General features: G+C 48.0%; 1 protein-coding gene across 1 annotated transcript in view; it reads left to right on the forward strand.

Annotated features, from left to right (window-relative positions):
• The window catches only part of LOC134410237 (maestro heat-like repeat family member 5), a 142,641-nt gene that overhangs the window by 41,368 nt on the left and 85,968 nt on the right, over positions 1 to 15,305 (forward strand). The window contains exons 4-5 of the mRNA XM_063143408.1: positions 3,255 to 3,453; positions 5,709 to 6,211. Coding sequence (XP_062999478.1) covers positions 3,255 to 3,453; positions 5,709 to 6,211 — 702 coding nt within the window. The remainder of the gene's footprint in view (positions 1 to 3,254; positions 3,454 to 5,708; positions 6,212 to 15,305) is intronic.

Genomic DNA, 15,305 nt, shown 5'->3' on the forward strand with positions numbered 1-15,305 from the left:
CAAGTCTTTAACAGCTGAGGCAGATTCTGGTGCCTCTGCTTTGTATATTGTTGTGAAAGCTGCAGGTGTTCGATGGGCTGAGTGCCATGCTGCTTCTCTCTTAAATTCTACCAGCGCTCTAAGACAATTTGGCTTCTGTGGTGAGAGGATCCTCGAAACTACAGATGGTTGCTTTTTAAATAATTATTGGTCGCATTGATACCCCGCTGTCGGTGCCCCTCCCGATCCCACCCATGAGGCAGGTTAGGCTGAGAGTCCGCGCCAGGCCCAGCGCCACCCTGTAAGCTTCATGGCCAAATGCGGACTTGAACCTGATTCTCCCTAGTCCCAGTCTAACACTGTAACCACTACACTATGCTGCCTCTCAGTGGGAGAAGAGACACCCCAGAGTGAACCTCACCCGTTTCCCCTTTCTTCTTCAATGAATGAAAGCCTGTAGGAGAAACCAAGCGATCTGGCACATGGCAGAATATTCCTTGAGTGATCAAACTATGAGTCCAATTTATAAAAGGTTTATTAAGGTTTAAGATGAGGAAGTGGGAGAAAGAAGAAAGCATATATAGAAGTTTGTTTGAAGAAATGTGTAGTAAATGATTTATGGTGAAGATTTTTGTGTTTGATTCAGATACATTTGTTAATGTTCGATAATTGGTTTGATTTTATCATATTTATTTTTTGCAACAGGCCCGTTCCTCTTCTTAGCCTCTTAGGCCTTTCGTTACTCCAATTCCAGCCCTGTCTGGGATGGGGGGGGGGGGGGGGAATCAACCAGTTAGGTGAAGCTGCTGCTGCTGCTGCTGAGTCGCATGTTTGTCCTGCGCTTAGGGAGAGGAATGAGGCAGGCAGGACAAGAGGCGTGCATTGGCGCAATCTTTGTTCCCGACAGATACATCCACCAGGAGGAGGTCCTGCATACATTACATGGGGTAAAACATGGGCCACGATCCTATTCTTTGGGATCCAGCAGAGGGATTCCTAAAGGGAGAGGCATTGACCCTGTTTCGCCGGCATGCTAAACCACGGTGGTTAAGCATTTTGAGGTAAACATCATGGCTTAGCATGTTGTGTGAACCATTCCTAACCATGGTGGCTATGGAACCACGGTTTAAACACACACTCACCACTTGCTGCAAGAGGGTCGACGGCCTAACCGTGGCTTCGCATGTCCTCTGAACAGGCCCGAAGTCTACTGAGCCTGTTTCCTTAGTTGTGTTCTTTTGATCGTGAGTTTAATTTCACCAGATGAAGAACAGTTAACACCCACACACCACACCTTTCCTGGTGTGTACAACTCCTCATTTCCTAAACCTCTGTTGAGGAGGGTGGCTGTTCGCGCAAGTTGCCTCAATATGTCCCTGGCCTGAAGTCCGGGTGGTGGGCAGGAGTGTTCTGCAGCCCGCCTCGCTTACTCCAGGTGGCCTTTCCACAGCTTCCAGCCACACGTGATGTGCCGCCTCCCATCCTCCCCAGGCCCTGGGTGGAGTCACAGGCTTCATGTCTCCTGGAAGTGATGCTGCCGCAATGCAGGACCCAGGACGAGTTAGGAAAACGCCTTCAGCTTTTTGCAGCTACCAACATTGCTCTTCCTCACGGCAAGGACCATTTTGTGTGTGTGTTTCCTGTGGGTGGGTGTTGCCCACGTAGCCTAGTCGCTGGATTTACATTTGTGGATTTTAACTGGAGCTTAACGTCAGCCAGGGTGTCGTTTTCAGTGTCTGGCCTCAGGCGGCCCTTAAAGGCAAGCTAGGGTTAAAGAAGTCTTTAGCTGCCAAATTTGGGCTCCTTTTAAGTGTAATAGAACTTAAGAATAATAATAATAATAATAATAATAATAATAATAATAGACTGTGGCACAGAAATGGGATAGGAAACCAACAGAAATTTGGCAGAGCAGTAAGTAGTTTGCAAGTGCATTGAAAGGCCCGTGCCTTTCGACAGAAGGCCAAGCCTTCTACCTCTGCAGTCCCTGTCCTCTGTGTTCATCACTTGGGGAAGGGAAGGGACTGGGGCCACCAGTTGCTGATCAGCCTGACGTGGTTTATTTGTTTAAAACATTTGCTCTAGACTGATTCCAAGATGGTTTACAAATTTTTAGAAATTAGGAATGCATTAAAACAGTGAAGTGCTTAAATAAACTGGCACATGAAAAGGAGCACACTTGGGCAAGTTAGCTCTTGGGTACGTGAAGAAGTTTACACCTGGCATCTGAAAGGAAAGCAGCATGGATGCCAGTGGTACATTTTATTTATTTATTTATTTATTTATTTATTTATTACACTTATATACCGCTCCCATAGCCAGGGCACTCTGGGCGGTTTATAGAAATTCTAAAATTGAGGTAAAAACAAGTATACAAAATTTAAAACTCTAAAGCACAGTACATACACACATAAAGCATTAAAAACCGATTAAAACTAAACATGTGGGTCATTAGGATGTGCCGCCATATGCCTGGGCAAAGAGGAAAGTCTTAACCTGGCGCTGGAAAGAGAGCAGCGTTGGTGCCAGGCGAGCCTCGTCAGGGAGATCATTCCACAGTCTGGGGGCCACCACCGAAAAGGCCCTGTCCCTCATTGCCACACTGCTTGGGCACAGCCACTGAAGTGGCCGTCTCTGTCCTCGCTGCCCAATGTGCTTCTGGCCAGGGTGGCGCTCAGAGGAGGAGCAGGAGGAGGAGGAGGAGGAGGGGCCTGGGTGGCAGGTCGATGCGGCTGACCTCTGAGTCCCCGTTTGCTCCTTCCCCAAGGCTCTCGCCTCTGAAGGGCTGATGGCGCCACGTCTTCAGCAACGGCCCTGTCTTTTTTCCTTACTGTTTTTTGTGCTCCTTTTGTACATTGGGCCAGATTTGAAGAAGCTAAGTGCCCTCAGCTCTGCCTTGAAGGATTCTTCTGTCTTAATTGATGGTGCCATTTTAAGCAGTTACACTGTTGAGAATTTCCAGAATGAGCGCAGAAGAATTCTGGAACAGCTGCAGGAGAGACGCGCTTTTTCCGTGGCACGGGGAGTGGCAGAACTTGCAGAGTTGCCTGTGGACAACGTTGTTATCCAAGAGGTGTGCTGTAGTCCGTGTGGGTCCAAGGAATGTCTGGACACATGTTTGGAGCCGCCTGGGGCGGGCGCTCCAGAAAGCATAGGAATTTCCCCGAGCATCTTGCCTGTCCGTTTGGCATGGGGTCAGGGTGGGGTGGGGGTTCTCCCAGGCGGCAGGTGCTTCAGGATTGGCCTCCCCCGTCCTTCTCCGTGGTGCTCTGCAGGAGCTGGGCTGTTCCTTCGGTGAGATCTCCGCCCATGATTCTGAGAAGCTGCTTCGGGTGATCCTGTCCTCCCAGCAGCCAGACAGGGGCAAGAAGGCCCAGGCCTTCCTCACCACCCAGGGGCTGGAGCCAGAGATGGTGGCGGAGCTCGTGGCTGAGGAAGTCACCCGAGAAGTGCTGGCGCCTTTGCAAGGAAAAGGTGTGTACGGGCGAGTGGGGGCTCCAGTTCATAGGCCCATAGAATAGTCGAGTTGGAAGGGGCCTGTAAGGTCATCAAGTCCAACCCCCTGCTCAATGCAGGAGCCCACCTTAAAGCATCTCTGGCAGAGGGTTCTCACTGCTGTTGGTCTGTTTGCTCCGTTCCAGGCAGTTGATCTCCAAACTCTGGGAGTCTGGCTGACATTGTGCCTCTTGATACCAACCAAAACATTGTAGTGGCCCTTTCTCGATGCTGCGTTACGTTGTCAGCTCACGTTCAGGCTGCCATCCACTGTAAATGCCTGCACCCCATCCCACCCTCTTTACATCATCATCACCACCACCATCATTTAACTATTTATTACTGGACATCTTTCTCAGACCCAAAGCATCTTACAACAAGAATGAAAATACTTTTAAAAATTAAAATAATAAGTCACTGCTTCTGCCATGGCCGTGGCATTTAAATGGCTTTCTTGGGCCAAGGGCAGAGCTCGTGCAACTTATGGGGGAAGAACTCCGAAACTTGCGAGAGGAGAGGCTGCCTTCGTGGCCCAGGTGCTCAGCGGAGGAATGTGCTGTGGCCGCTATGTCTGTAGTATCCCTCAGGCATAGGGACCATACGGGTGAGCTTACCTGCTCAGCCTGCCACTTGCCTTTAGACTACCAGGCAATAACATCAGAGTCTTTTCATTGCTGGATTCTTTTATTACTAAAACTTCTTAGAACAGTGACACCAAACTCCCTCAGCAAGGCCCACAACACCAACTGACAGAAAACAGAGGCTCCGCCCAGGCCTTCGATGAGGACCTGGAGACTAGCAGCTACAGGCCTCTTAAAGGTATATACATCCACATATCACATCCCCCCTTCTCCATAAAAACAATAACTTTTGTTCAATTAAATCTTAACTTGTCAATCTCAGCTCTTCACCACTATCCCATAACATAGTCCTTAAACTTTGCTGGTAGTCTCACTTCTCGCCCACTCCGTGTCCGTTTGATTCCATCTGCTGTTACATCTGACGATAGCTCCAGTGGACTCTCCCCTTCAGAAATCCACTTGAAGAGGGGTTTTAGTGCCCGCCGCCATATTGGAATAAAACATGGAGCATTTTAAACCTCCTTCTGAGCTAAGCTTTATTGGGAACTTAGGAGAAAATTGGAGGAAATGGGAACAGAGACTACAACTATACCTTACAGTTACAAAAGCGGAGAAAGAGTCAGAAGACTACAAAATTGCTGTAATGCTGCACTGCATAGGAGAAAAGGCTTTAGAAATTTACAACACCATTCCTAATATCTATGCAGATCCTGAAAGTCAGACACTAGAAGAAGCCCTTGCTGCATTCAAAACTTATTGTGAGCCCAGGAGAAACCCTGTTTTTGAACGGTACCAGTTCTGGCAGCTTCCTTATAATGAGGACGCAGGCATAGACTGTTTTGTTACAGCCCTTAGAGAAAAATCTCAGCATTGTGAATTTGGGGCCTCCACAGACCTGCTGCTTAGAGACAAAATTGTTTTCAGCATCTCAGACAGCAAGCTTAAAGAAAAGCTTCTAGAAGACCCTAAGTTGACTCTAGAGCAAGCTATTACCATCTGTAGAGCAAAGGCTCTTATCAGGGCTCAGGCAACAGCAATGACCTCAGAAACAAACATCTTAGCCATCCAACATAAAAGCGGAAGGACCATAAGCTACCAAGAAAGTAAAAGGGCCCCAAAGCAGACCTTTGCAACAGTTAAACCTACAGCGGCAAGGGGCAATTCCTGCAGTAGATGCGGTTATGTTCACAGGCCCAGGCAGTGTCCAGCTTTTGGAGAGACCTGCAATAGGTGTGCAGGAAGGAATCACTTTGCTAAAATGTGTAGGACACAATCTGAGCCTTCCAGTCTCACCAAAGATGTAAATGCCTTATTCATGGGAGTAATAACTACATGCCATCAAGCTAGGCTCATGGGAAGCCCAGAAGCCTGGTATAGCACAGTAGTTGTGGCAGGACTTCCAGTTGTTTTCAAGTTAGATTCTGGATCTGATGCTAACACAATTCCAAAAGATATTGCAGAGTAGGGTGACTATAGGCACCGGTTTACTCCGGTAACCACCGGGGAAACCGCACGATCCGGAGGATCCGGAGTGGGCCGCTGAAACACCGGGGCGGGGGGGGACTCGGCCGCGGCCGCCCTTACTTGTCTGCAGCATTTTTTTCGGGTGCAGCGGCGGCCATCTTTAGAATCCATAGGCCCTGCCCTGGCAAGGCAAGCGAGGTGAGGCAGAGGCGGGCGGAGGCGGCGAGGTGGAGGGCAATCTGCGGCAAGTGCCGCCGCTTGTGGCGCCGCCGCCGCTGTCACCACCGGCCCGCCGCCGCCAAGAACACACAAGCGGCAAGAACAAGCAGCGAGGCGGGCGGCGCGGCCTGGCACAGCTCGGCGCGGCGCAGCCTGGCACAGCCCGGCGCGGCCCGGTGCGGCGCGGCCTGTCCCGGCGCGGCCTGGCGCATCCACAGCGGCAAGGACAAGCAGCGAGGCGGGCGGCGCGGCCCGGCACAGCCCGGCGTGGCGCGGCCTGGCACGGCGCTGTGCGGCCTGGCGCGGCCCGTCCCAGCGCGGCCTGGCGCAGCCGCAGCGGCAAAGACAAGTCCCAGGGCAGGCCGAACAAGCAAGGCGGCGGCGGCGAGGCGGAGTTGTTGGAGGACGCCAAGACGCGGGGAACAGGACGGCAGCAGAGGCCGAGGCTATACAAGCCAAGCGAGGCAGAGGCGGTGAGATGGGGGTGGTGGAGGACAAGCCGCCACCACTTGTGCCGCTGCCCCGCCGCGGCCAAGACAAGATAAGGCTCGGCTACTCGGCCGGGCCGCAAAAGAAGCATCGGGGGTGGGGAAGCAGCGTGGCCGTGGTGGGGGCCTGGCGGTGGTGGGCCAAGGTGCCAAGGACAACGTGGTGGTCTGGAAGAGAGGGCCGGCAGCAGCGCATGGACCAGCGCTGAATGCGGAAGGAAGGAGAACGAGGACATTACAGCCACGGACCAGGCAGCAGCAGGAGGAGGCAGCTGCAACATGGGAAAAGGTAGGCCGAGGCAAGGCCACCATCCTCCTTAACTTGGCATGGGGGTGGTGAGGAGGAGGGGGGAGAGGCTTGGACGTAGGGCTAGGGAAAGGCGTGGGGGGGAGGCTAGAGCTTGAGAGGTGGGACCTTCATTGCTTCAGCCACTTTAAAACTGGCTATTTGCAATTAAGTTTTCAAGAGTCCCTGAAAAGAGTACCTTGGTTACCAGGAGGTAAGGAAACGAAGGAGGAAAATGTGTCAGGTCAGTTGCAAACAAATATGGGGAAGTAAAAAGAGATGATGATGATGATGATAACGTAGGCTGACCATATGAAAAGGAGGACGGGGCTCCTGTATCTTTAACAGATTGAGAGGGGGGGCTTAATTGCTTCAGCCACTTTAAAACTGGCTATTTGCAAGTTTTCAAGACGTCCCTAGAAAAAAATAACCTTGATGATAATGGATGGTGTTGGTAATATTAATAATGGTTCTCCTTGTCTTGGTGATGATGATAATGGATGGTGATCCCAATATTAATAATGCTTCTCCTTCTCTTGGTGATGCTGATAATATGATATTAATAATGCCAGTTATCCTTTACTTTTCCACACCCCAATATAATTCCTTGTGCCATGGAGATCATAGAATCATAGAATAGCAGAGTTGGAAGGGGCCTACAAGGCCATCGAGTCCAACCCCCTGCTCAATGCAGGAATCCACCCTAAAGCATCCCTGACAGGTGGTTGTCCAGCTGCCTCTTGAATGACTCTATTGTGGGAGACGCCTCACCAGGCAACTGATTCCATTGTCATACTGGTCTAACAGTCAGGAAATTTTTCCTGATGCCCAGCTGGACTCTGGCTTCCTTTAACTTGAGCCCGTTATTCCGTGTCCTGCACTCTGGGAGGATCGAGAAGTGATCCTGGCCCTCCTCTGTGTGACAACCTTTTAAGTATTTGAAGAGTGCTATCATGTCTCTCCTCAATCATATTCAGCTTGCGATCTACAACAATTCCAAGATCCTTCTCATTTGTAGTATTGCTGAGCCAAGTATCCCCCATTTTGTAACTGTGCCTTTGGTTTCTATTTCCTAAATGTAGAACTTGGCATAGATGCTAATAATAGATTAGCACTGAACCTGCGAAAACCATTATCTTTAATGCAAACTGCTCTGGGCGTTTAAACCCAGTAGCTATGCAGTGCATAGCAAATGCCAGATCAAAGTTACAAAGGTGGCCATTTATGACTTTAGACATATTCTAAACCTTAGCACTTTCTTGCCAATAATTTTACATGTTGTCTGAAAGTGTTTCCATGTGATATACATCTTGATATCTAACAACTGCCGTGCATCTTCATTGCTACTCACTGTTTCTACATAGCTCTCCGGACAAGGAAACAGTTGTGTAAAATGTACTTGAGTCTTGAATCTTACCTGCTTCTGAAAAATGGATGCTTTAAATCCATATACTTATGCTATACTGTGTAGTGGCAGGGTTGTTGTTAGGGTGAGCTGAAGTAAGTGACATGTTTGAGATTGCATTTAAAAGGGACTTGCCTGTGAATTGTAGCTAACTGCTTTGAAGGTGGTTTTATTTTATTGTGTTGAACATACACTTAATGTGGATTCTTTCGTGTTCAATACAACTGAACTTTAAAATTAAGAATTACAGTATGTCCAGATTATTTTTGCCTTGGACAAGAAGTTATACAGTTTTTCAAAGTTGAAATCTATGTTAAGGGAAGTGTTGTTGTAGTTCTGTCCCTTTTTCCTGCATTTCACGACAGTAATAGATTGGGAACAACTATTCTAATGTGTTCTATGACTGTTGTGGTTGTTTATTATGTTATAAAAATAAAGAAATGGTTTTATATAAGTGTTAATTCTTTTTTTAGTATTTAGTATATTATTATAGTAGTTGTGTGCATTTGGCACTCATTGGTTGCTATCATTTACTTTTTGTGAACCACCCAGAGAGCTTTGGCTATTGGGCAGTATAAAAATGTAATAAATAAATAAATGTGACCGAGGCCACACCCCCTTGGGGGCCGGGCATGTTGAATTGGCTCCGCCTTGGGGGTGGGCATGTTGGTGTGGCCACGCCTCCTGAGGGCGGCCATTTTGTCCTCCTTTTTGGTTTCCAAAATATGGTCACCCTATTGCAGAGTGCTTGCAGGATAAAGTGCATACAGCAATGACAAATGTGACACTAATTGCCTTTGGTGGAGCAAAGGTCAAACCAAGAGGTACCACTATAGCTCCTTGCAAAAATGGTCTGAAGAATCGAAATCTAACCTTCTATGTCACAGAAACTGGAGATCCACCACTTCTGGGTCGGTCAGCCTGTGTAGCCCTTGACTTGATCAGACGTGTGCACGTATTAGCAGTACATTCTCCAACCAAGATGGAGGGTCTCCTCAAACACTATTCTGATGTTTTTGAAAGCCTGGGTCGTTTCCCAGGTGTGCATCATATTCATGTGGATCCCACAGTATCACCTGTGGTGCATGGATGCAGAAAGATTCCATATGCAATCATAGCCCCTTTGAAAACAACATTGGAAGACCTAGAGTCAAAGGGAGTCATTACAAAGGTGACTATTCCAACAGCATGGGTCAACAGCATGGTGATAACACAAAAAAAGAATGGTTCACTCAGGCTGTGCCTTGATCCCAGGGATCTCAACAAGGCAGTGAAGCGACAACATTTTTCAATCCCTACAGTTGAGGATGTGCAGAGAGAACTTGCTGGCAAAAAGTTGTTTACCATTTTAGATGAGAAGGATGGCTACTGGCAAGTGGCCCTAGACAAGGAGTCATCGGAACTATGTACGTTTAACACCCCGTGGGGGAGGTATCATTTTAATAGACTGCCCTTCGGCATTAAGTCAGCAAGTGAAGTCTTCCAGCAGAAAAATTATGAGTGCTTTGGGGACATTCCTGGCATCCATATCATTGCCGATGACATGATTATTGCAGCATCCAGCAAGGAGGAGCATGATAAGATACTTAAACAGGTACTTGACAGAGCGAGGAAAAAGGGTGTCAAGTTTAATAAGGACAAAATTCAATTATTGGTGGATACTGTCAAGTATATGGGCCACATCTTCTCTAAGGATGGTGTACAACCAGATGACAGCAAGGTGGAAGCAATCATCCGATTACCTCCCCCTGAAGATAAGAAAGGTCTCCAAAGAATTCTGGGCACCATTCAATACTTGGCCCAATACATACCTAATGAGTCCAGCCTAACAGCTCCCCTCAGGACTCTTCTACGAAATGATATTATGTGGCAATGGGGGCCTGAACAGCAGGCAGCTCTTGATGGACTAAAACAAGCCATTACAACTGCACCAGTCTTGCAGTATTTTGACCCTAAGGAGCAACTATGGGTCCAAGCTGATGCATCCAAGGATGGTTTGGGGGCATGCCTATTCCAGAAAAAGAGACCAATTGCATATGCTTCTCGTGCCTTATCCAAGGCGGAGCAAAATTACGCACAAATAGAAAAGGAACTCTTGGCAATCGTCTTTGCAATGTCAAAATTCCATCAGTATGTTTTTGGTGTCCAAGTAAAAGTCCAATCAGATCATAAGCCACTGGAGGCAATTTTTGCCAAGCCACTGGGGAAGGCCCCAGCAAGATTACAGAGAATGTTATTACAACTGCAGAAATATGATATTCAGATCCACTATACGAAAGGCAAGGACATGTTTATAGCGGACACACTTTCTAGGGCGACTACAAGTACTCTCCCCACAGATACAGAACCTCTGATGGAAGATAGAGTGATCTACAGTTTGTCCAGTACAGACCCGCTTAGTGATCATATGCTCAAATCATTGCAAGAACACACGTCAGCAGATACATGCCTACAGGGCTTGAAGACTCTACATATTAATGGCTGGCCCAGGAGGCGCAAGCAGATTAGGCCTGAACTTTATCCCTATTGGCCTCTCAGAGACAGTATTCGAATTGAAAATGACTTGTTGCTGGTGGGACACAAAATCATCATCCCCCAGGGCGCCAGAGACAACATGTTAAAACTGCTGCACTTACCACACCAAGGGGTCAATAGATCTAAAGCACATGCTCGGGCATTGATGTATTGGCCTCGTATGAATGAAGAGATAGAACGGTGGGTCAACAATTGTCAGCCATGCCAGGAACATCAGCCAGCCAATCAGAGGGAACCAATGATCCCTCACGAGATCCCAGACCTGCCATGGCTAAAGGTAGCAGCTGATATTTTCGAGTTACAAGGTCACTCTTACCTGGTAGTCATGGACTACTTTTCTAAGTTCCCTGAAGTTCTCCACTTGACAGATAAAACAGCTGTGACTGTTGTTGCCAGATTGAAGGCAACATTTGCACGTCATGGTATACCTAAAGAGATAATCTGTGACCATGCACCATTTGCGAGCCAGGTTATGAGACAATTTGCAACTGAGTGGGGGATCACCTTGACACATTCGAGCCCAGCTTACCCCCAGTCCAACGGGCAAGCAGAACGTACTATACAAACCATCAAGCACATGCTATCGAAAACTCTACAAGATGGCGCTGATCCATATCTGGCTCTGTTGAACCTGCGTAATACTCCAGTAACAGGTTTAGATTTTGCTCCTGCCCAATTGCTCATGGGACGTTTACTACGGAGCACACTGCCAGCTATTACATCTGCCCTGAAGCCCAGGGTGCCACGTGGAGCGCACCCTAGATTACAAGATCGACAGAGGCAGCAGAAAGCATATTATGACAAGCACACAGCACCTCTTCCACCTTTGCAAGTAGGAGACAGGGTCAGGTTGAAAACAACTTTAGGTTGGATGCCAGCATCAGTAGCTCAGAAAAGAAGAGAGCCACGCTCATATGTAGTGGAGACTCCCCAAGGTCAAACTTATAGAAGGAACAGGGGGCACCTCAGGAGGGATTGCTTTTCCCCTGTGAGTGCAACCAATGTGGATCCCACAGTATCACCTGTGGTGCATGGAGGCTGGAAAAGCCTCAGGATAACCCCCATCCTGACCTCCCCAATCCCCTCCCCTCCGCCCCGCCCACTGGGGGAGTTCCTGACCTCGGAGAGGCATCAGTCATGGTTCTTTCTGTTTTGGCTGCAAGGAGGAGGGAGGTGGTGGGGGGCAGAGGACTGACTCCCAGATCTGAGGTCAGAGTGCTGCCTTCCATGAACCTGGAATCCTCAATCTCCTGTGGCCCCCAGATGCTATCTAGGGAGCCTATCTGTTATTTTACTTTGTATATTATTTAAGGTGTGTGTGAGTTTGCTTGGGGCTACAGCTTCACCAATCCCCAATACAAACAAAAAAGTCTGAGCCAAAGACAAAGAAAAGTTACTTAAGTATCCCTTTTTACTTATTCCCCCCCCCTCCAACATTGGGATTGGAGGATGCTTCACATGGGCTGATCACTTATCACGACTGGGTGATGAAGATGCCAATCAACGTTAAACAAAGGTTCCCCCTCCCTCTTTTACCCATTCAATAAAAATTTAAAAACCCAACCGCTGAACTTTTTTTTTTTTTTTAAATCAACACAAATGACCCTCAATCATCAACGTCTCTAAGCACACTAATTTTCAGGGATCTAGCTTTAAAAACAAGTTATAGGAGTTTTTTTGCCTAATGCAATCCTATGGGGAGAAAAGTCCAAAATGGCGGACGGAGCTCCAAAAAGACACGGAGCGCTCTGCAAATCAGTAAATTGCTCAGCTGCCCACAACCCGCTTCTCCACTTTTGACGGAGGCGAAGCAGGTCGCTCCGCTCCCACTTCTACAACCTGAAACGGGATGGAGCACAGCCCGAATTAACATTGCCCATATCAAGGGAATTCCTCATTATAAAGTTGAAGATGTACACAATGCAGCAGATGCCCTCAAATCCACAATCATGCACAGCCTTCACCATGTTGGTTTCTCCTCTGGCCATGTAACCACAGGTGAGCCTGGCCAGCCACCCCTCCACCATGTACTTCATGGCCTCCATAATTTCAGCCATCTTGTGGGACTGTGTTCTGTTAGTAGTATAACTGTATAAATTTAATACTTAAGGATAATTCTGTATAATTACACCGTTAATACTAAAATCATTAGTATTAATATTGGAGGACGCTTCAAAAACAGGTACCCCCTCCTGCTCTTTTACCCTATTTTTTAAAAAAATATAGCAAGCAAACTGCAGCACACAAAGTGCTGAAAATAGGCACAAATGTTTCCCCACCCATGACTCTCTATAAGCACATTGTTTCAAGGAGGTAGCTTGAAAAAAAAGTTATCAGCTAACCTTTTCCGCAATGCAACTATGGGGAAAATATCCAAAACGGACGTGCCCAGGGGGAGGGGGATATGCCAATTTGACTGGCCCTAAGTAGGTATCAGTCTTTAAGAAGCTACCTTTCACTTCAGCACATGATAGGCATTAGCTTCTCCAGTCTCCACTGGTTACTCTTCGGAGTGCTCTGATTACCCTCCAAGGGCAGGAGTGTGCACTGGGCATGTCCACATGCCCTAGGGGACCTCATCGACTTGCACCACATCTATTCAGTTGTTCACCAAGGTTAGGGTGAACCTTGTGATTTGTGATTAGATGTGAACCTTGTGATTTGTGATCAGTTGTGATTTGCTGAATCACAACAAGTTTTTTTTTTTTTAAGGCTATATCTGTCTTTTACCAGTAAAAGGAAAGTGGACATGCCCAGAAGCTAGCTTACACTTCAACTCATTACAGGCATAGGTAGCTTCACTGGTTAATCTTTGGAGGGTTCTGAGGACCCTCCAAGGGTAGGAGTATGCACTGGGCACGTCCACATGCCCTAGGGGACCTCATCCCCTTGCACCACATCTATTCAGTTGTTCACCAAGGTTAGGGTGGTTAGCAGTGCTGTGTTTCCTATTTATTTATTTATTTGCTTAGTATATGATTTCAGGTTGTGTTTGTGCGTTTGGTGGGGCTACTGTTTAAAAAAACACTGGGAAAAGTCCGTTCAGAGACTAAGAAAGAGAAGTTATCCAGTATCCCAGTTTACTAAGTATCCCGTTTTGCCTATCCACCCCTCCAACTTTGGGATTGGAGGATGCTTAGTCAGGTGATCATGACTGGGAGTTGAATCTGCCTCTCAGCACTTCAAAAAGGTACCTCTCCAGCTTTTTTTACCCTATTTTTAAAAAAATTATAGCAAGCAAACCGCACCACACAGAGTGCTGAAAATAGGCTCAAAATGACCCCCACCCACGACTCTCTAAGCACAGTGAGTTTCAAATAGCTTGAAAAACAAAAAAGTTATCCACTAATCTTTTCCGCAATGCAATCCTATGGGCGAAATAATCCAAAATGGCGGGCGGATCGCTCCGCGAAAAGAGGACCACTCCGTTTATGGTCACCTGTCTTCGCCATGCTTCTCCAGCCCCCGATTTGCTTCTCCGCCTCAGGCGGAGGAGGATCACCCCAATTCGCTGTTGCTTCTCCAATCCTAAGGGAAGCAGATCACACCCCTAGCAGCGGTGTGCACGGACCCCCTGCTCCGCTTCTCTTCCAGATCCGCATTTTGCGGATTGGGCCACTTCGCTCCACCCCCGCTCCGCCTATGTCCGCTCCACTCCGCTGCGGAGCTCCGGATCCAGATCGGAGCTCCGTTTCCCCCCCATAGGGTTGCATTGAAAGCTAAAAAAGTAAACAACTTTTTTTCTGTTAAAGTTAGAAACCTCAAGTTTGGCACCATGACACCTCATGGACGTATACACACGCATGCCAAGTTTCAAGGGAATCCCATCATCCCCTGATTTTGGGGGAATTTTTGAAAATCGGGCACCCCATTCACACCCCTTTCGATAGCTCCATCAATTTGCACGTTAAAAACCTCAAACTCGCCACCATGAAAGCTTATCCAGGGATACACACGCACACCGAGACTCAAGGCAATCCCATCATCCCCTGATTTTTGGGGAATTTATGAAAATCGGGCACCCCATTCACACCCTTTTCGATAGCTCCGTCAGTTTGCATGTTAGAAACCACAAACTCGGCACCATGAAAGCTAATCCATGTGTCCACATGGACGCTGAGACTCAAGGCAATCCCATCATCGCCTGATTTTTGGCGGGGCTTAAACCTTTTAACTCACCCCAAATCAAGTCCCATTCTACAACTACGTCAATTTGCACGTCAGAAACCTATCCTTTGGTCCCATGACAGCTTACCCATGTGTCCACATGGATGCCATGTTTCAAGCCAATCCCATCATCCCCTGATGTTAGGGGAAGTTTTGAAAATCGGACACTCCAGTATGTCAGGGATTTAAAGTTGCAATGCAGACAGCTCAATGGGGCCAGTTCAAAGGAAATCCCAACATGCCATGAGATAACCCTAAATCTTCTTCCACACTTGAAAAATGGATTTTTGAACTTGATAAAGTCTAAGTGACTGCAGGAAGGACTTCTCCCCTGAGTCAAAGCAAGACACATACACCATCCCTGCGAGGCGGGAAGGGGAGAAGGGAGGGAAGGCAGGCAGGCAGGCAGCATGCATTGTAGTGCCGCAAGGATGGCTTGAGCACTAACGCATAGCAAACCAACCCGTAAGCGGGCGCAAGGAGGAAGTGAGGCAAGGATGGCTGGTTGTTTCTTTCTAAGCCAGCAGTTACGCATTGAGGGGCATAGAGGAGGACGACTGGGAGCAAGCGTGCCGGAGGGTGCTGGGCACGAACCGCAAAGCCCATCTCCCAGGCACCAGGCAGGCAGAGCAGGCGAGGAGTCAGTCCTGGCAGATGCCCCACCACAGTAGCACCCTGGGTGGTGG

Source organism: Elgaria multicarinata, chromosome 17 (assembly GCF_023053635.1).
Source record: "Elgaria multicarinata webbii isolate HBS135686 ecotype San Diego chromosome 17, rElgMul1.1.pri, whole genome shotgun sequence".
In the NCBI taxonomy this organism is placed as follows: domain Eukaryota; kingdom Metazoa; phylum Chordata; class Lepidosauria; order Squamata; family Anguidae; genus Elgaria; species Elgaria multicarinata.